The sequence below is a fragment of the Tasmannia lanceolata genome, unplaced genomic scaffold (genome assembly GCF_043159265.1).
Source record: "Tasmannia lanceolata isolate RefF3 unplaced genomic scaffold, GAP_Taslan_0.1 ptg000023l, whole genome shotgun sequence".
Classification (NCBI taxonomy): Eukaryota; Viridiplantae; Streptophyta; class Magnoliopsida; order Canellales; family Winteraceae; genus Tasmannia; species Tasmannia lanceolata.
The window spans coordinates 6,531,768-6,553,098 of NW_027518700.1; the positions used below are offsets into that span (position 1 = coordinate 6,531,768).

The window sequence follows — 21,331 nt, forward strand, 5'->3', positions numbered from 1 at the left end:
TAATAACCATAGTATTATATATTATCCTACTATTTAATCTTGTACCAAGTCAAGTTAATCTTTTTTTTTTTTGAATGGTTAGTCAAGCTAATCTCATGTAATAAGGTTGGCTTGGATCTCGTATGCAACTCAACTTGGGTAATGACTTTGCCAAGTTGAACTTCACTTGATCTTATTTTACTACCAAGTCTCCTGCCAAGTCTCTCATACTTCACTTGATCCTATTTTAGTACCACTTCTCCTTGTATTTTTCGAACTTTACCTTTTACATAAGCTCTTGTTTCGGAGAATAAAAGAAGCTCAAGTACTAAAGTTCAGAAGCTCTCTCTCTCTCTCTCTCTATATATATATATATATATATATATATATATATATGAGAGAGAGAGAGAGAGAGAGAGAGAGAGAGAGAGAGAGAGAGAGAGAGAGAGAGAGAGAGAGAGATGTATGTATATATGTGTGCTGCGTGTGTGTGTTTAGATATATGACACATTGTTTGAAACTTTAGTTTTGTTTTCATTTTTTAATTCTTGTTTTAAATTGCTTCCACACTGTTCCTATTCATGTTCTTGTGTCATGCAACTGTTGCGTTATCTTAACTTTTGCATTCTTATTGTATTGTTCAACATTTAATTTTCTACACAATTACATTTTCTACTAACACCATCGTTTATGTCATGGCTTCATTTATGGCAGTTTAGTCCTGTTGGCCATTATTTTGCCAGCTGTTCACATGACCGAACGGCAAGGATTTGGTCCATGGATAGAATCCTACCTTTACGAGTAATGGCAGGACATTTATCTGATGTTGATGTGAGTATGATTTCTTCTAGATTGCCTTTCTCTGCTTTTATATGAATCTATCAATCATTATCATCAATCATTGACTTTCAATGAACTTTCTCTTCACTTTGGAGATGTTTACTTGTGTGACTATTCTCTGTCAAATTATCTCAGTTTTAATCATTTATGTTTGTTCTGTTGTGTTATGTAGTGTTACTTTGTGATCAGACATGAAAGGATGGGATAGATATATCAATGCTTATGACTCTGAATGTTTTAGTTGTTAAATAATACCTTTGAAGAAGATTATTTTGTCATTATCTGGTTGATGTTGATAACACAGAAGTCTTGTCCTACTACTTGCATCAATGTTTTTCTCTGGTCTTTAAATAAATCAAGTTAATTACGTTTTGTGTGGACTGGTGTTGTTGGAGTGTGATCCATGTCTCAGTTGGAAGGTACTTCACGTGGTTGTGGGTTCAAGCCAGAGCAATTAAACTGATGGTTTAGCCTGCCACTTGGCGTGTTTGTCACTGAAGTCATCCATTGAGCAACGCTGGCACAATGGTGGTGCGTAGACACATCCTCTATACAATATTGGAGCCTTAGTGAGTCCATGCCTGTTGGTACGTCAATACAATGGTCAGTGGTTGATTGACTGTGATATGGGGCTCATGGTGGGGGATTTATTAGGAATCAAACAATTTTTTAGCATGTTTTCCACGTGTTGTCGGCTTTGCCAGAGCAAACAAAACTGTAAAGACTTTATCTTGGAATACCAGCATTTCAGTTAGTTAACCAAACCATCACATTCCTATTCAACGATCGTAGTAACATTTTAAAAATTCTCTAGATATTCAATGAAACCATAATGTACAAAAGCAAAGAGGGCAAAACATGTAGAAATTTTGGGAACTGAAAAACCATTAAGTTATTTTTGGTTGTTATACATGAATATAGTGCACTGATTCATTATCAGCAATCAGCGCAGTCAGCCAATTCTACCTACTTATGACTTAATTGAATCCCCATGAAAAGGTAATGGGAAGATGAGCTTGTGTTACATTTCAGGGCACAATGAAACATCCGGGAGGATGCGGATGGATACCTTGATGAATTTGTTTTATCTGTTTAAAGTAACGTTCTAATGTCCAAGTATTGAAACACGTGAGAATGGTAATGACTTCAAGAACACTGATGCTGGAATTATTGGACTTGGCAGCCCATTCTTTACCATGCCCACTATTCAATTGATCCACTGATGCCTTCATACTTCAAAACTAATTCTAGCCTTATGTTTTCCATTAGTGCTTTTAGTGCTTTTAGTGCATATACAGCCAGTTTGTTGGTAATTAATATTGCTTTCCATTGAATACCTGTTGTACATGGACAAAGAAATTTTGTGGAACTATATTGAGATACTAAGTGCTTCCAATCATTTGTGTTTTGTGTCTTAGTTAGATGATTCATATACATATGTTATATGCAGCTCAGAATCCAAGCCAATTCAATTTACTTAATCTTGTTATGCATTTCCAACTTGTTTTGACCTTACCAAGTTTACCACTATACTTGGTCTGCATTTTCTTAAACACAAAAATTTTCATTTTCAAATCCCTTATACTGATTCTATGAATGTTGGATCTTATCATTTCAGTGTGTGCAATGGCATGCGAACTGTAACTACATTGCGACTGGATCAAGTGACAAGACAGTTAGATTATGGGATGTGCAAAGTGGGGAATGCGTTCGTATTTTCATTGGCCATAGGAGTATGATATTATCAATAGCAATGTCTCCAGATGGACGGTACATGGCCTCTGGCGACGAAGATGGGACCATCATGATGTGGGATCTCTCAAGTGGTCGCTGTGTTACACCTTTAATGGGGCACACCTCTTGCGTTTGGACACTTGCTTTTAGGTGGTGATTTATTATTATTATTATTTTGCATATATTATTAATTAAACTCTTCCTCTAACAAAACCATATTTAGGCCCGCTAAATGATATAACTGAAATTTTTAGAAAGCCCATTCGTGGAAAGTTTCACACAAAATGTGTAGATCCTTTATCCCCAACCATTTGTCAAGCCAGTTAGTAAATGTTGCCTCTATTACCAAAACGAAATGAAGCCCTTACTTCTTTTTCCAAGAATTACAGGTTGTAGAATCCTTACATTTCCAATTTCCCTAGTAAAGATCCTTTTTGGTGCTATGTGTTACCTTGATTGGGGCGGTTCGTTTCTGTGCTTTTCTTTAGTAAATATCAGTTATTCGAAAAATAATAAAATTCAGCCGACGAGATCTTCCTGGCATGAGAAAAAAACTTCTACACCATTTAGCTAGAAATGCTGGGTTTGGACTCGTTACTTCAATCCACAACTCTGATGCACATTTAGGAGTACACACTTGACTCCAGTTAACCAAATGAATTTTTCTAAAGAATAGCATCACCATTCCCTAGAAAGTTTCTTTTCAAATTTTCAATACTCAGCTACCAATGTATTATTTTTGAGCAATGTAGGAAGCAATTTACTTAACCTACTTAAATTCCAGTTACTTTAACGAATCATAATGTTGAAATTACATCTTGTGAAATTGTTGGTCACTTCTAATTTTTATTCCACCAGATAGTTGGAAATAGAGATCTTTGGCCCAGTAATACGACCTTATTAAGCTGTGTTGGATTGTACCAGTGGGCATTGATTGGTGGCTGCCTAATTTTCTGCAATCTACCACTAACTATTGGCTTCTCGTGTTTTATTTTAATTGTTTAGACAATATTGTAAAAAATATCTGAAAGAAAATTATGGTGCAGACGAGGCAGTCGTTAAAGCGGTTTTTGATTTGGATAACCTTCTCCTAGATTGAAAGTTAATGAACTGAGTTTTTTTTTTGGCATCATTTTTCTTTCTTTCTTAGATGCTGAAGCTCAAGTTTTACTGGCAAAATATTCTCTCATATCTCCGTTCTGAGCAGATTTAACCTTTTAATCTTGGGTCCCCGAGCAGATGTGAACTTCTATTCTTACATTGATCAGTTATTAGGTTTTTTTTTTCCCAACATAGACCATTTTTCCAGCATAAATCAAGAATAAGATCTGTCTTTATGCGGCTCTAGATTTCTTTCCTCGTCAGATTCAAGTCGAGTAGACCTGCATAAACAGAAACATTCTCCTTAGAGGATTAAATTGACTTGTAAAAAATTGACTGACCCTTACATTGCAGTATATGAGGGTGATTAATTTTATTATTAATGCTACACTATTCTTGAGATGCTGGTTGAGAAAATCCACCGGACTGCTCTCCGGCGATGATCCACCTAGTCAGTGCTTTCTTTCTCCGGCGATTATTACTTCGAGGAAGAATCCGTGGATAAATCTATGAACGCCATGGGACTTGGTGGCGTGGAGATCTTCTTCTCCGGCGATTGATGGGTGGTTGGTAAGCGCTTCGGAGAGATTCGGAGTTGGAAGGAATTGGAGTGGGAGTTCTTCTTTGATTAATCGTAGTAGTGTCATCTCCTCCCCTATTTCTTGCCATTTCAGCCTCAAACTCTTCCCTTTCCGATCCTGTCACCGAAGTTTCTGAAGTAGAGGTTTCTACGTTGTACACGTAGGGCTCATCGTATTCCTCCTCTGTTTCCTCTGCTTCTTCTTCTTCCGTCTCCTTAGTTTCGGTGTCACCTTCCATCTCAGTGTCTTCGTGGGTTTCGGAATCAGAGTCTGGTGGAATAAACCTGACTTGTGGCCGGCACATTCTTCTAAAAGGAGGAGGCTTTAGTGAAGTTTGTTCCCTATGAAGGGAACCAATAGAGCCCCTCCGAGGGACCCAGATGGTGAAAGAGGAGAAGTGGGAGCTCTCCCTAGATGGGCCAGTGGGGCAAACTTGACTCCTCTTGGGGTCCGGCGGGGTATTACAGAAGTAGGGATCTCTGTTGCTTCTGGAGCCAATCTGATACCGCTTGGCCCTGTATCTGAAGCTGGGTTGGGTAATTGGTCCCTCAGAGATGGGAGGGGGGGGGGGATTGGTTACCAGTAAAAAGCAAATCTGGAAGAAGAATGGAAAGTGTTTTCAAAAGAAGAAAGGATAGGGATCTGGGAGATTGGCGGTGCTGCAAATGTGCTTTCAGAAATTTTAGAAAGAGGGCTAGATGCTGGAAATGTAATAAGTTCTGGTCTAGTTTGAATTTCAACTTCCTAGTGCAACCAGAAATGAAGGTGAATCGGGTGGTGAGAAGGAGGCCTGACCCTAATCCAAAAGAGCCCAAAGAAGGAAAAGCTAGAGTGGCGACATTACTTCCTGCTACCTCGGAAGGTATAGCTTTTAGCCTCGAAGTGGTCCCTTTGAAGTCTATTAGCAATGCAGATCTAGGTTTTTGGGGGAAGATGAAGGAGGGTTGGGATGGTGATTTGGAGGCGATGGAGCCCTGGCTCTCTCGCAATAGTAGTCAAGGGGTAGAGGTAGTGGTTTATAAAATTGCAACTCTAGAAACTCAAATCTCTATACCCGCGGGCGCTAACAGATCTCAATTAATCAGAGATTGGTGCCTTCCAACTCACTCTTCTCTGGAAGATCTTATGACGTGGGATTCAAAATTCCCTAAGGCAGGGAATCCATTATGATGGAAGATAGAAGGAGTTCCGCCTGAAGCCTGGTGCGCAGATAACTTTCGTCGGATAGGGAGGAAAATAGGTAAGGTGGTGGAGGTCGATTCGTCGTGTTATGCTGGGTATGGTTATGAAGCGGGCAGGTTGCTGATATTGTCAGAAGGAATTCCTGGTAGTGAGCTATCCATTCAAAGTTCTATTGATGGAGCTCTCCGATGGATTCTAGCTTCAAGAGAAAGAGATGAAGAAGATGACCATTCTGCAAAAATCTCTGCATCTTCTGTGGCTGAGCGGCTGGATAGGAATGGCGTGATGAAGGCCTTTTTCAATTCAGATAATGAAGGGGTTCTTGCAGAGGAAGTAGGTGAAACTCCCATAAATTTGGATAAGGAAATATTCATTGCTACTAATGAAGACTCTACATCAGTGGTTGAGCCGGAGATAAATGTTGGGGAAGAAGGGGCGGTGGATCCGGCGGTGTTCTCAAATACAGACTATCGTGCGCTGCATGGGGCGCAGGATAGCAGAGCAATAGCTGGCGAAAATTTTGAATTTAAAAAATCTGGTTCCCCAGATGGCTACAGATGGCGAAGTCTGTGTGGTCCTGTCAGGGATGTCTCAGTAAGGGATCGGTCTACTTTTATGGTCAACAGCTTTGAGGATATTATATTAGCATTATCTCCACCGTCAAATCGCGAAGTCTCTCGAGCTTCGTTTTTCGAGATGCCAGTAAAGGGCCCACTAGATACTTATGGAAGAGAAGATTTCTTCCCAGCGGGCCCTCAAGTTTCTTCTCCTGTGGGCCCAAAAAGTCAGGAGGAGAATTGGGCCTCTATTTATCCTCCCATTTTTGATGGGCCTGGTACTCGGTCTCAACCAGAGAGCGCATCTGGGCCTGAGTTTCTCTCTCCTTCTACCTTAGAGACCGATCTTTCCCAGGGACCCTCTTGCCAAGAGCTCACTTCATATGTTTCTCCTTCTTTCTCTTTGTCGGGCTCCATAACTCAGAGGTTTTTTCATGATTTACTTCTAGTGGGTGGTTCTCGACCCACCTTCGAGAATGAGGAGGAGATTGAGGGGGATAGTCTGAGGGGGAGCGTTTTGGTGGAGAATAGCTACAAGCTTAGGCATCCTAACTTTCTCCCTGTTGGCAGTTCTCTCCTTCAGTGCTCTTTGTGTTACAAAAAGGTGATGCTTGATTTTAGTGGTTTTGGAGGGCTGGTGAATTGATTTTCTGGTGGCGCCAGGGAGCTTTCTCTTCGTTCTCTAGTAAGGGTATCGCTTGAAAGTTTCTCTCATCTCTCTTCTCTGAGATGGTGTAGCAAGGCGGTGACTTTTTTACCGCCTGTCGTTTCAGAACTCTCTCCTGTTTTGTCGAGGAATGACTCTGGGTCAGGTCCCCCTCAGGATGTGGTTGATTTGATGGTGGATCATACTCTACATATTAGTACTCACCTGGGTTTAGTTTTTTCGGGACCGGAAGAGGAATACAAATCTAGTATTAAGGAGGCTGAGCTCAGGGAGGTTGGTGATGCTATCACTTCAAATACCCTTTCTGAAGAGAATTTGAAAAGAAAGGAAAGAGAGCTTGGAAGATTAAAATCTGATATCAATTATGATTCAGGGTCGCATAGTAAAGGCCCTAAATCCAAGAAAAAAGGAAGAACTCTCGGTGTCAGGGCGGGGAGGATTTCATCTGATTAAGGTTGTTAATGAAGATCTTATCATGGAATATCAATGGTTTGGGCTTACAAGAGAAAATGATTCAAATTAAAGAATTACTAAAATTATGGCGTCCTGAGGTTGTGTGCCTTCAGGAAACAAAGAGGGCACATATTAGTCGAATAGACATGAGAAGCATGGGGTTAAAAAATGAATAGGATTTTGTTTTCTTAGCTTCAAAAGGCGCTTCGGGGGGCATTCTGGTGGCTTGGGACACGGTCAAATGGGCCATCAAGGATGTTTGGCGTGGAGTTTTTTCTCTTTCAGTAGCGTTCCGAAAATCAAATGATAATTCTGTTTGGTTATTCTCTGGAGTCTATGGTCCTTCATCATCCTTTGAGAAGTGCCTTTTCTGGGAAGAATTAGCAGAGATGAGAAGCCTCTGCCCCTTCCCTTGGTGCATTGGGGGAGACTTCAATGAAATTTTGGCAATAAGGGATCGTTTAGGGTGCCAGCGAGTCAATGCGGGCATGAGAGATTTTGCTGATTTCATCGCGTCCAATGAGCTGGTGGACTTACCGTTGGGTGGCGCCTCGTTTACTTGGGCCAGAGGATCGATCAAGAGCAGGATTGACAGATTTCTACTTTCGGGAGACTGGTTGGCAATAATTGCGGAGGTCTATCAGAAAGCTTTGTCTCATTCAGTTTCTGATCACTGCCCTATTCTCTTAACTCCTAAAATGGAGTCGTGGGGTCCGGCCCCTTTTAGATTTGAGTTAGCATGGTTGGAAGACTCCCTTCTGGAGGCTCGTCTAGTAAGATGGTGGACTGATTGCGTCTTTGAAGTTCCAGCTGATGTAATCATTGGCAAAAAATTACGATTCCTTAAGGCACAATTGAAAGAGTGGGCTAAGGAGAAGAAAGAGCTTGTCCGCGGCAGGAAGTGGATACTTGAGGATAGAATGCTAGAGCTAAATGCCCTCGAAGAGTGTGGTTTGGCCTCGGAAGAGGACTATGAGCACCGCGGAAGGTTAAGCCAAGAGCATAAAGGGCTGCTACTGCTCGAAGAAATTTCTTGGCGTAAAAAATCCCGAGTCAAGTGGTTGTCTGAGGGCGATAAAAACAGCCTATTTCCATGTCATGGCCAGTGCTCGCAGAAGAAGGAACCGAATTGAATCCTTAGTAGTGGAGGGGGTGTGTGTGTCGGATAAGGAGAAGATTATTGCAGAAATTATTGACTTCTACAGGTCCTTGTACTCTGCCGATGGGATGCTTCGCCTAATTCCTCAAGAGATTCCGTTTGAAAGTTTAAGTTTGGAGGAATCAGCTTGGTTGGAAACTCCTTTCTCTGAGGAGGAAATTAGGAAAGCACTGTTTTCTTTAGCGAAAGACAAAGCCCCTGGTCCAGATGGTTTCTGTTTGGCTTTTTTTCAAATATGTTGGGAAGCTGTTAAATCGGACTTAATACGATTTTTCCATGAATTTTTTGAGGGAGCAGTCTTTGACAAAGGGACAGGTGCTTACTTTTATCTCCCTCATTCCAAAGATCGAAGGAGCGTCAAAAGTTTCGGATTTTCGTCCCATTAGTTTGGTGGGTAGCCTCTATAAAGTTCTCGCCAAGGTTTTGGCGGATCGTCTCAAAGTGGTTTTACCATCAATTATTTCGGACTGTCAAAGTGCTTTCATAAAAAGCCGACAAATTATTGATTGTTCTTTGATAGCCAATGAAGCTATTGATTATTATCGAAGGAATGGGGAAGGAGGGATTCTCTGCAAGCTTAACATGGAGAAGGCCTACGATAGGGTGGATTGGGGAGCTTTAGATTATCTACTGGGTCGAATGAGCTTTGGTGGCCAGTGGAGAAGATGGATCCGAAACTGCTTAGCGTCTGCTTGGTTCTCTGTTCTCATCAATGGCTCAGCCAAAGGTTTCTTCAAATCGACTAGAGGTTTGAGACAGGGGGACCCTTTGTCTCCTTTTCTTTTTGTGATTGTAGCAGAATCCCTTTGCAGATTGATGAAAAAAGGAAGTGAGTTGGGTCTCTTTGAAGGGTTTCTAATTGGCAAAAATAAGGTTGAAGTATCGATCCTTCAATTCGCGGATGATACTCTCCTGTTTTGCCCTCTGGTAGTATCCCAGATTCTAAATCTTAAAGCATCCTAAGGTGTTATGAGATGGTCTCGGGTCAAAGATCTAATTTTGCGAAATCTAGGCTGTATGCGATCAACGTTTCCGACTGCGATGCATCCTCTTTTGCAGATATTCTGGGGTGTGCCTTAGATGTTCTACCAGCATCTTATCTTGGTCTTCCTCTAGGAGTGGGAAAACCAAACAAAAACTTATGGATCCCCATTATTCAAAGAATTGAGCGGAGATTGGACACCTGGAAGCGCAGCTTGGTTTCCAAAGGTGGTAGGCTGGTCCTCATAAAGGCAGTTTTATCAAATATGCCGATATATTTTCTCTCTTTTTAAATGTCCCGTGAGTGTAGCTCAGCGAATTGAGCAAATTCAGAGACGTTTTTTGTGGGGAGGATCGGGGTCTTCAAAGGGGATTTCTCTGGTTAAATGGAGTGCGGTTTGTCTTCCTATTAAAAATGGAGGATTGGGCCTAAGGAGGATTCAAGGCTTTAACCAGGCTTTACTGGGAAAGTGGCTTTGGAGGTTTGGCGAAGAACAGTCCTCTTTGTGGGTTAGAGTTATTGGAAGTAAGTATGGTTTCTCCCAAGGTCACTGGTGCTCTGCCGATAATTTTAAAATTAAAGGTGTCACGGTATGGAGGGACATCTTGAAGTTGAAGTTCCTTTTTGCATCCGGGGTTCGTTTCAAGGTCTATGTGGGGGATAGGATTCGGTTTTGGCTGGATCCTTGGTGCTTGGTGGAGCCTCTTAAGGAGCTTTTTCCTGACTTATTTATGGTGTCATCTCAGAAAGAGGCATCGGTCAAGGATTGCTTTGAAAGAGTGCTCGTGAAAGTGGTTTGGTCTCCTAAGTTTCGAATAGCCTTTTTTGATTGAGAGTTAAATCATCTCCAAGAACTCCTGTCTCTATTAGAAACATGCTACATCAAGAAATCGGGCGCAGATAGACGAGTCTGGATTTGGAGCCCTTCGGGCTTATTCTCAGTCAAATCCTTTTATCATCAAATGCTCCCTAGTTTAGCGGAGCCTTTATTTTCCTCAGTTTAGAAGTTATCTTGTCCGCCGAGAGTTGCCTTTTTTGGGTGGTCAGTTTGCTGTGGTCGTATTCAGACAATGGATTTTTTGAGGAAACGAGGAATGTGGTTGGTCGGTTATTGCCCTCTCTGTTTATTCGCTGGTGAATCAATTGATCACCTTTTCATCCACTGCAAGGTTGCCAGAGTTATTTGGGGTCTCATTTTCACTCGCTTTGGAATCTGTTGGGTACCATCCAAATCTATGGCTGACTTCATTAGGAGTTGTGAATGGAGTCCTTGGAGAAAGAAAGGCAGGATCCTTTGGAAGATGTGTCTTCTGGCTGCGTGGTGGTTCTTGTGGAAAGAGAGGAATGCGCGAGTCTTTGAAGGAGAGGCTAGGTCTCCCTATTGGATTTATGTAAAGCTGATCGCTGCGGTTATATCTTGGGCTCGAAGCCTTCCTTTGTTTCGTTTTGTTTCAGCTTTTGACCTTTGGGAAGGATGGGCAATCATCTGTATGGAAGGGGTCAGCAAAGTGAAAATCATACAATCCTGGAATCCTCCTTCTCGGGGGCTAATGAAGCTTAACTTCGATGGTTCGTCTCTTGGTAATCCGGGCGAGGCAGGAATTGGGGGTCTATGTAGAAATGACAAGGAGGAAGTCCTTTGGGCTTACTCGGGTCCTATCGGAGTAGCAGACTCGAATGAAGCAGAGGTTAGAGCAGTTCATAGCGGGATTAAGTTACTGGATCGTCAGGCTTTCGACAAAATTATAGTCGAAGGGGACTCCTTAAATGTAATACGATGGCTTTCGGGTGAGGTGATTCCTCCCTGGAGATTTTTGCCTTTTTTTGAGGAAATTGAGGACCTGGCTCAGGGCTCTTCCATTGTGTATGGCCATGTTAGGAGGTCAGCCAATGCTGAAGCAGACTCTTTAGCCAGGGGAGGTGTCTTTAGGACAGCTTTAGAGTGTTTTGATTATCTTCCTCCTTGATTTATTGTAATTCTTTCTCTTTGTTTCTTCAGGACCACCTCGGTTCTGTTTTCATATATATAATATTCTGCCCTTTTCAATTTTTTTTATTTATTAATGCTACACTGGCATGTGTCTTAACATTCTTGCTTTCTGCTTCTCAGCTGTGAAGGTTCATTGCTAGCTTCTGGATCTGCTGATTGCACTGTTAAGTTATGGGATGTGACCGCAAGCCCAAAACCACCAAGAGCAGAAGACAGGTAAGTTATCAATATTAATTTGCGTTTAGGCTTCCAATCTTGAACATGCTAAAAGATTTATTTTTATTATTACTACTTTTGAATGATAACTTTCTAAGTTGAGTGAATCATCTTCTCAGCAAAGCTGGAAGTGCAAACAGACTAAGATCGCTTAAAACATTGCCCACCAAATCAACTCCAGTCTATACTTTGCAGGTAAGCCCATAGTCTGTATGTTTATCAATTTTTTAAGTTTCTTCGCCAACTTGAAAATTCTCTTTTGATGATCCTTTTGTCGTTTTTTTGTTCTTTATTTTTCGAGCAGTTTTCTCGGAGGAATCTTTTGTTCGCAGCTGGAGTGCTCTCAACATCTGTGTAAAAACAAGAACTGGGGGAGAAATAGATGCCCATGTAGTCTTACTAGTATGGCATACAATCTTTATTTAATATTATCTATCTTTTTAAATTTTTTTTGTATCAGTATCAAACACGAGTTATATACGCTACACAATAACCAGATTTATTGTACATGATCAGAACTGTTTCCAACTTTTTATCCAACTTGGTTTGCTTCTAGACACAAATGAGCCATTTACTTCCCTTTTCTTGTATGCCATTTGAAGGTTGTTTTCCACTAAAATTCTTCTTTCATGGGGCATGAGGTATGCTGGTCTAACTATCCTTTTCATCAGATTAAGAGCCTCTATATGGGCAGTGAAAATGCTTTCTACATTTAGGGTTCGTTTGGTTGCCATCGAAGTAGTGTTTCCCTAAGACATATGGGGAGTGAAAATGCTTTCTACATTTAGGGTCCGTTTGGTTGACACCAAAGTAGTGTTTCCCTAAGAAATGAGAGTAAAATTACGTCATTTTCCCTTTCCCAGTGACATTTGATCCTAAAGGGTTCATTCTACTTTGCTTGTCTGTAAGGGTCTGTTTGGTTGCACAATAGCGCGGGTTTACTAGGTGTTTTGACTGGTTTTAGGGATGCAACATCATGAACCTGTAGTGTCTGGTTGTATGCAGAGTTTCAAACTACAAGGAGACTGTTTGGCTTGTCTCCGCTTTGTCTGCCCACGTGACATATTAGCAAACTATTGGAAAAAAAAACCATAAAAAAGATAACTTTTCTTTTTGTTAGCAAAGCTTTGGGATTGTACTTTTTCTCTCATTCTCTATATTAGTAATGACACCGTCCTTATTTTGGTAATGACAGTCGACACCAGGAAACTGTACTTTCTTTTTCTTTAAACCATTAAGCTACCAATCTAGCTTTATATTTATTTACCGTTCTATTTTTTTAAATTCCTTTTTAAAGATCCACTTGCAACCAAGTGGTTTTACACCAAGGTGGTCGATCAGTCGATGTCCACATGTTATTAAACATGATTGACTATGTTCAATCGAATTTTCTAAACAATAGCCTTTTGAGTTTCCTCCCTCATCAAGTGAAAAGAGAAAGGAAACATGATTTCAGCCTACTCCTTCAAGTACTCAAGCAAAGCAAGATATCCAACATGATTACTTGATTAGGGAGTTTTAACTTGATTAGGCCACTTCATAGGATGATCTAAACCATTCATTTGAATAGGCTGTATCCATAAATCATCTCCAAAGGATGATCCTATTGGAGGTTAGGATAATCCTCAATGCTCTGTTTGGTTGGCTATTTTTAAGGAGATTGAGGGGAGAACATCTTCTTGAGATCTTCTTGAGATTGTTTGGTTGCCTTTTAAGGTCTTTGACCACTAGCACTGTCGGGCGACGGGAATGCGTCCTTTACGGGCCAGAAAAAATAAGCCCGTAGAAACTATATTTCTTGGAGTGCCAATTGGACCATAGTGACTATTAATCTGTCCTACATAGGCTTGAAAAAGAGAAGCGTTATATTTGCCTCTTTTTCTTCCCCGGGCCGCCACCTCTGGTCTATTTATGACTATTCTTTTTACACTAAAGGAGTGGCCAGGGGAAGAAAGAGGCCCAATATGTCATTTTCCTTTGAAAGAATGTGCAAGTGTAATTGATTGGAGATTTTGGATATCGTGGTGGGTGCGGAACTGGGTCCTAGCCCCACCACATGGGCCCATCAGGTGATCGTTTTCCAATGCGAGTGTCAGTGGACCCGGTCGGTCCCCTGGGGAAACAAATGCGTCCACCTAATGGGCTGCGTCAGAAAATGACGTCAGCAAGTCAACCGAACGGGTCTTTTCTGAGTGTAGAACGGGCAGTCGTGGAATTTGACTATTGGACGGCTGGGGGTAGTTTTGAAAAGGTTCACCGGATGGACAAAGTGGGAAGCCCTAAAGTGGATCCTTCCACCTAGGGGTGGACATGGTTCGGGTCCAACCCGAAGAATTGAACCGAACCGGCCTATTTCGTTCAGTTCGGCTTGGTTCTAAAATATGTGGTTCGGTTCTAGTTCCAAAATTTTGGAATCTGGGTTTGGGTCCTACGGCCCCGGCCCTGAACCGAACCGACTATATATATATATGCTAGTAAAAAAACTCCGTGTGATGCACGGGACGACAAACAAAAATTAAAGGAATAATAAAAAGATGCACTGAAACAATGAAAAACGGATTGGAAAAGTTAAAAATTAAACTCGTGAGATAATTGCATATACATTGGCAAAGATTAGTTAAATTTTAATCCCTGGATCAAAACAGGCATCATATTCTAGTCTGTATGAAATTGGTTACCTCGAAAGGGACATGGATTTCAAGAAGATCATTTGGATAGACAACTGTTTTTTCTCCTTTGATGAAAATTTGGGTTTCATCTCCTATATAACACTGATTTGAGAGAGGATCTTGCTTTTGGAAGCAAAATTTTGATGGTAATAGAGGAAACATGGCCATCTTGGGTTTTGTTTGGTTAGCATATGCTATGAACAGAACTATCAATCCTTTGGGTTTCATCTCCTATATAACACTGATTTGAGAGAGGATCGGGCTTTTGGAAGCAAAATTTTGATGGTATTAGAGGAAACATGGCCATCTTGGGTTTTGTTCGGTTAGCATATGCTATGAACAGGACCATCAATCCTTCATCAGTGTTGGAATCAAACAAACCCAACCTACATGGTACTACTATATTTTGCTAGGGTCCATCGCAGAAGGCATTTCGCAGCTGGTCTGTCACAGAAGGCAACCCAAACACAACCTACATATCCGACTAATTAATACAGTAGCATGCTAGATTCTAAGATTCCCAAAAATGAAATTTCCACCCACTGTTCTTTGCCTCCTGACCCTTCCCCAACATAACCTTATCTTCATTAAAAAAATATATATTAAGTAGGTGGTAATGCAGCCACAAAAGGGAGCGGAGTCGGTGGAAACAGGGTGGAAATATCATTTCCCCTCTTAAATTTAAAATTATATCCTGAAAAATCAGGTTGCATGGCTACTGGTATTGTGAGTCAATATAAGTCGAAGATAGAAAAGAAAAAAAAGCAAAAGTGGAAAACGTGCCATGAAAAAACTCATGACTAAAAGTCAAAGAATTTGGTCAGCGGAGACTTCCAACTTGCCTATCAAAAACAGAAAAAACTACAGTTCACCGACCATTATTTCCTTATTTGGGAAATGTTATCAGCACTACTATATTTTGATGAAGGCACTCCTCACTTTATTAAAAGTACGGTATGGCCAGCACCATAGGATGATCGAAACCGTCCATTAGATGGGCCACAGTCTAAATAGGTTGTGCCCCAAAAAATATTTCCATAGCTTGATCCTAACCTTCCGATCTATAAAGGGTTAGAAACAACCCTCTTACTTTCTGATCGGAGGGTTAGGATCAACCTATGAGAATTAGGTTGTGGCCCATCTAATGGACGGTTTTGATCATCCTATGGTGCGGTCCATACTGTACTTTTAATAAAGTGAGAGTGCCCTCATCAAAATACAGTAGTGCTGATAGGATTTCCTTATTTCAACGCAGAGATATATTTTACGTCAAAGCCCTCATGATTTGTTATTAGAAACCCATTTCAAAAGCATGGTGACGGCTTGGGAGTGATGATTCAAAGCGGATGTCTCGGGTAAGATTCATCTCCCCTACTGGTCAAACACACCAGAGCTCTTGTATATATCTCCACATTCCTCCTTGTTTCGTCTCATTCCATTTTGAGCTTGTGCCCAAGAGCGACATTTGATCGGAGCTTAATTAAGTTCATAAACATGGACTCCACATGGGTGAATACGTCCCTTGGATTGGATCTTGGCAGCAATCTTTTGGGTGAAAATCCGACGAGCTTAAGAAGCAGTGTAAATGATTTTGGGAAGAAACTCTCTCCGAAAGAAGAGGTAAGGTCCATGGAAGAATTGCTCTTTCTGCATGATTTTTGTTTTCCTAATCTTGGCTTGTATCAAATATTCTTTCCAAAGAGTTTTGATTGGATTTTGAGTAAAATATCGGAGAAGGTTTTAATTTTCAGCTAGAGTGATTTTCCAAGATTTCTGAGATTTTTATGTAATGAACCCAAATCAGTTATCAATGTGATTGATCTTCCTAGTGGGAAGATGAGCCTCTCAACCCACTTTGAAAAGAAGTGTCAGTCCTCCTCTCTATGCAAAAACACAATTTCCAGGATAAATTTCTTCATTCATTTGAAAAATACTAGTTACATGTTATTTATAAAAAAACCCACATGACCACTTCCTCTAAAACTACTACCCAAGCAAATCTAGATAACTCTTCTCAAAGGGTACTATCCCCTACTTTTGGGGTGCCAAAGAGAAAAACACACAAAATATAAACTGATTTATGATACCCTAAGTGGGACCCGTCTAGGAACGTGACATTCTAATTAAATTTTCTGAATGATTTTAGGCCAGCGTTTTGGAAGCGGAGTTGAGTAGAGTGAGTGAAGAAAACGAGAAGCTAAGCAAGATGTTGAGCTCTATGTGCAAGAAATACTGGGTTTTGCAGAGCCAAGTGGCGGATTTAAAGAGCAAAAGTACCGAGAAGGAGATTGAGGGCTCTGTGTCATCATCAAGGAAGAGGAAGGATGAAAGCCATGAAAATAATAACAGTAATGGAATTAACGAGAATGCTAATTACATTAATCCTATTGAGAGCAGCTCTAGCGAAGATTCGTGCAAGAAAGCTTGTAGACTTACCAAGACGAAGACCTTCAAGGCCTATCTAAGGATTGATCCATCAGATAAAAGCCTTGTAAGTCGAAATTTTTTAAAACAATATCACAAGATCAAGATATTTTATATGGTGTAAGCCCGTACGTGTAGTCCCTTTTAAAAAAAAAAAAAAAAAAGTACTTTATGGCCCAAACCATAGGATGATCCAAACCACCCATTTGATGGGCCACTCGTAAATAAGCTGTGCCCCAAAAATCATTTTCATGATGATCCTAGCCCTCCAATTTATAGAGAAATTGGATATTATGAAACCTCTATAGATCGGAGGGTTACGATCTTCCTATGTAAATGATTATTGGGGCACAACCTATTTATGTTGTGGCCCATCAAATGGACGGTTTGGATCATCCTATGGTGTGGTCCGTACAACACTTTCTGATAAATAGTAAACTATGTCTTACAGTTTAACTCAAACCCTAAACCCTACATTTCTTTATTTTCAGGTGTTTAAAGATGGATACCAGTGGAGAAAATATGGTCAGAAAGTAACCAGAGACAACCCATTTCCTAGAGCTTACTACAAGTGCTCCTTTGCCCCTGTCTGCCTAGTAAAAAAGAAGGTAACTTCCGACAGAAAATCAATCTCTACCCTCCATCTCGTTCGCTCAACTTGGATTGGTTTCTAAGGTATTTTTTTTAAATAATTTTTCTTGCATCAGGTTCAGAGAAGTGTTGAGGATAGCTCGATCTTAGTAGCCACATATGAAGGGGAGCACAACCACCCACACCCGGCTCGAGCCGAAGTCCCCAATGGTTCGAGCCACAATAGAAGTTGCGGTTCGGTCCCTTGCTCCGTCATGGTCAACACCACCTCGAGCCCCACTTTTACGCTGGACTTGATCCAATCCAAGTTAGTTCAGGACGCAGGGAAATCTCAGTCTCTTGTCGAACAGATGGCTACGTCCTTGGCGAATGATCCCAATTTTACAACGGCACTTGTGGCCTCCATTTCTGGTCGGTGTTTTCACCCGTCGGAGGCTTGAAAATTGTGAAAAGATGAAAATTTGAAATGTAACGCTGATGTACATAGGATTTTGGAAAAAAGGAAGAAATGCAATTGGGGTTTTTTATTTTTATGAGTAAGCTGGGGTTTAACAGGGACCTCTACCGATTTATTAGATAAAGAGAAAGATGATACAATAAAAGCACAAAACCATCCCTAACTCGAAACATGCGAGAGGGGGAGAACTAAAGCTCGGCAAATATGATATGCACGACAAAAACTAAGCCTGAGTAATATAAAGGCTCAATGCTTGTAAATTACATAATCAATTAATTTGGTAGGGGTATGATGGGCTCTTAGAGAGCGTCTTGGCGTCTCGATTCATTTAATTTCTTAAGTTCTAGATTGTCTTCTTCTCTATTATCCTCATGCTTGACTGTGATCAGGTAGACTTGATTGCATTCATCCGCCCGGATTCAGTGTTCGCTCAGGATGCAGCTTGGGTTTTGCTATTATATTGGGTGTTAATTTGATTTTGGCAAATAATTACCCAATTATATGATGATCGTATCCACCTAATTAAGCTGCAGAGTTTTGTTTAGTGGGAAAATCGGCACAAGTTATGAAGGCTAGGCTGAGCCACGTGTAAGGTTGACCCTAGGAGAAAGGGAAGTACCGTGTGGAGGGCACTTGTGCAGCTAAGCACACCAACGAATTCTGGGGACTCCCTTAAGTAGCTGAGTGGGAATGGCCATATGGGTCACATGCATAAATGAAAGTGATGTAACTGCTTTCCTTCTATAGGTCAAAATCAGAAGTCTTACACAAATATAATGCGGAAGTTCGATTTTGGGAATAATTTGGCGAGCTAAATGTTTATAAAAAGTCAGGAAATGTTTGGGCGTTAAGTGCATTTAATTTTTAAATTAACTGCGAGTTTAATTTTCACTACAACATGTTAACTCCAAGAGTCCTAAATATGTCTCTTTAACAAATTAGCCAAAACCGTTTCTAACTCCAAAACTTTATGTAACGGCTAACAACCACACATATTCTGTTAGAGAATTTTCAAAATGCAAAGTAGTATTTGGAAATTAAAATGTTTTACAAGTTTTTAATTTTAAATATAAAAAGAATTTTAAGACAGGGCCAGTCGACCGGTGTTTCCCGGGCGATCGCGGATTGATTACTGGAAATGTAATTAATTTCCAAGGAAGTGTCGGAGGTCGACCGCGGTTCTTTGGATCGTAAAAAATAAAATTGATAGGCGCATGCCTGTGGGCGACCGCGGTAACCCGATCGTCCGCTGATGGTCGAAAAACTATCCGTTGGGAGAAAACAGACATGGCTTTTCTTTCCCAAGAGTCATGGATGTTTTTCAAACACAAATGACACTTTGTGGGTGATCCAAGACACTTAAATCACCAAGAGTTGTGATCAAATGATCATTATTCAAACCAATCAAAGGGATGTTTTTAAGAGATGTTTCTCCTAGGGAATAGATATCAAGGATTCTATAAAAGAAGTAAAATCTGTCTTTTCAAGTATGAGAAAAAGCAGTTATTGCTGTAATTTCTCTTCTCTCTCTATCAATCTCTCTCTCACTTGTATTTTGAAGATAGTTTTATTCATAAAACAGTGCACTAAAATATGTTTTCTGCAGAAACAGTTTTAGTGATTTTCTCTAAGGTTTGAAATTCTAAAAAGGTATTTTGGATTTGATTCCGCTTGTGCAAAGCGTCATCAAACATTTGTAGAATTGTTCTACAAGGTTTCATTGTATCTTGGAGGCAATTCGCGGATCCCCTTTGCACACAACTGGTCGGGGCGAATATTGTCTTAAGGAAAGCGATTACGCGCCTTGAAGCATTTTCTTGTTCTTATCATATCCTTTACTGAAGGACATTACCACCAACAGATTCCTACCCTTTTTCTAACTTTAACAAACCAAAAGTCAAACACAACCACAAACCACCTATGGTTTTACTTCCTAAACGCAACAAATTAGAAACTTATTCTAACTAGCTAGGTCCTAATGCCCAAATTAAAGCGGCACCCATTCTCGTCGACCTGCATCTCCCAACACCTCCGATGCCGTGCGAGAATCAACAATGACTCTCAACACTCCCCCTCAGCGCTGACTCTTTATTGGCCACGCCAAATTCCTTTCTAAACTTCGCAAACTTCTTGTAGCTCTGCCCTTCAAAAGCAGCAAGGGCTACAAACACACAAATCGTCGTAACTTTGGCTAGTAGGCTGAACGTCTCATAATAATCTTGCCTGTACTTCTCCAAGAATCATTGAGCAATAATTCTCGCTTTGAACCTCTCTATCATCCATCTGCTTTCATCAATACCTTGTATACCCACTTACACGAAATAGGTGACACTCTAGCAGGTATTGGCGATCCTTACCCTCTGATCTATAATAGGACTATAAATTATATAAAGCCCTATACATTGGAGGGTTAGGATCATCCTACAAAGATGATTTATGATGTAATGCCTCTTTACGTTGTGGCTCATCAAATGAACGGTTTGGATCATCTTAAGAGGTGGGCCGCACCAGACATTCTGAATATTGGACATTAGATGCACACTTCATATAAAAGCTCATTTTTCACATTAATAATGTTGGCGTATATACGGCACAGTTCAATACTATTGTCTGAAGAATAATGATATGGTAACTGAATTATTCAATTAGTGCATGGATTTTCTACTTTATGTTAGTATTAGCTTGACATTCCTCTCCTAATTTAGTAATATAAAAATCCTACTCATCTTTGGCCATTGAAATTTTTTTTCTCTAGTCGGAGAATGCAAAATTTTTAGTATTTTAAAACGTTTTACTTTCACAGTTGTGTGTTCAAGCCTTCGGGTAGGTTATGAAAAAAAGACTTGCGGGACTGAATATTAAGGGGTTGATCCTAACCCTATATAGATCGGAGGCATAGGATCAAACCTATGTAAAATGATTTTTGGGGCACAACCTGGCCCATCTAATGGACGGTTTGGATCATCCTATGGTGCTGGCAATACCATACTTTTTAATAAAGTGAGGAGTGCGATCATCAAAATGCAGGAGTACTGATAACATTTCCCTTCTTAAAATTAAAATCTGATCCTGAAAAATCAGGTTGCATGGCTAAATGGTTTTGTGAGAACACAAGTCGACGATAGAAAATAAAAAAAAAGAAGTGAAAAATGTGGCATGAAAAAAACCTTGGTCAACGGAGACTTCCAACTTGCGTTTGATCTTCTTGACTTCTAATCACTTCAACAGACACTACCGTCCATTTTTCAATTGATTTAGACTATACCATTAATATATGTTACAATCTCCACCAATTAAATACAAAGACCAAAGATTTCTTTAACTCAGGTATATATATTTTGGGTCAAAGCCCCCATGATTTGTTTTTAGCAACCCATTCCAAAAGCAATTGCAGACTGGGAGTGACGATTCAAAGCTGATGTCTTGGGTAAGATTCATCTCCCCTATTGGTCAAACATACAAAACCTCTTGTATGTATCTCCACATTTCTCCTTGTTTCCTCTCATTCCATTTCTAGCTTGCTGATGTCTTGGGTAAGATTCATCTCCCCTATTGATCAAACGCACAAAAGCTCTTGTATATATCTCCACATTTCCCTTTTTTCCTCTCATTCCATTTCTAGCTTGCCCGAGAGCAACATTTGATCGGAGTTTCGCCAGAGCTCTGCTGGAATTTAACGAAGTCTTTAAGTTAACAAACATGGACTCAACATGGGTCAATACTTCCCTTAGTTTGGACCTCAACAATAA

General features: G+C 40.4%; 2 protein-coding genes across 4 annotated transcripts in view; both read left to right on the plus strand.

The window, feature by feature from the left end:
- TAF5 (TBP-associated factor 5) overlaps positions 1-11,996 on the plus strand; it is a 50,891-nt gene extending 38,895 nt beyond the window's left edge. For 2 of the 3 annotated variants that reach the window (XM_077366449.1, XM_077366452.1), the window contains 5 exons: positions 694-810; positions 2,438-2,703; positions 11,346-11,441; positions 11,561-11,636; positions 11,746-11,996. In XM_077366449.1, coding sequence (XP_077222564.1) covers positions 694-810; positions 2,438-2,703; positions 11,346-11,441; positions 11,561-11,636; positions 11,746-11,799 — 609 coding nt within the window. In that variant the 3' untranslated portion in view covers positions 11,800-11,996. The remainder of the gene's footprint in view (positions 1-693; positions 811-2,437; positions 2,704-11,345; positions 11,442-11,560; positions 11,637-11,745) is intronic. The other variant, XM_077366451.1, reaches the window with a different exon arrangement.
- A 3,394-nt stretch (positions 11,997-15,390) lies between these two features.
- Positions 15,391-17,671, plus strand: LOC143856487 (putative WRKY transcription factor 40). Its single transcript, XM_077366719.1, has 4 exons — positions 15,391-15,730; positions 16,257-16,601; positions 17,026-17,142; positions 17,242-17,671. The coding sequence occupies exons 1-4, from the start codon at positions 15,605-15,607 to the stop codon at positions 17,563-17,565; spliced, it is 912 nt and encodes a 303-aa protein (XP_077222834.1). The 5' UTR covers positions 15,391-15,604; the 3' UTR covers positions 17,566-17,671.
- Positions 17,672-21,331: the final 3,660 nt, after the last annotated feature.

What these genes read in the sequence shown, in the direction of transcription:
- LOC143856487 (XM_077366719.1), top strand. Translation starts at nt 15,605, where the DNA reads ATGGACTCCACATGGGTGAATACGTCCCTTGGATTGGATCTTGGCAGC. An exon ending in AACTCTCTCCGAAAGAAGAG is followed by an intron (nt 15,731 to 16,256) that starts GTAAGGTCCATG and finishes GAATGATTTTAG; the next exon opens with GCCAGCGTTTTGGAAGCGGA. An exon ending in TCTGCCTAGTAAAAAAGAAG is followed by an intron (nt 17,143 to 17,241) that starts GTAACTTCCGAC and finishes TTCTTGCATCAG; the next exon opens with GTTCAGAGAAGTGTTGAGGA.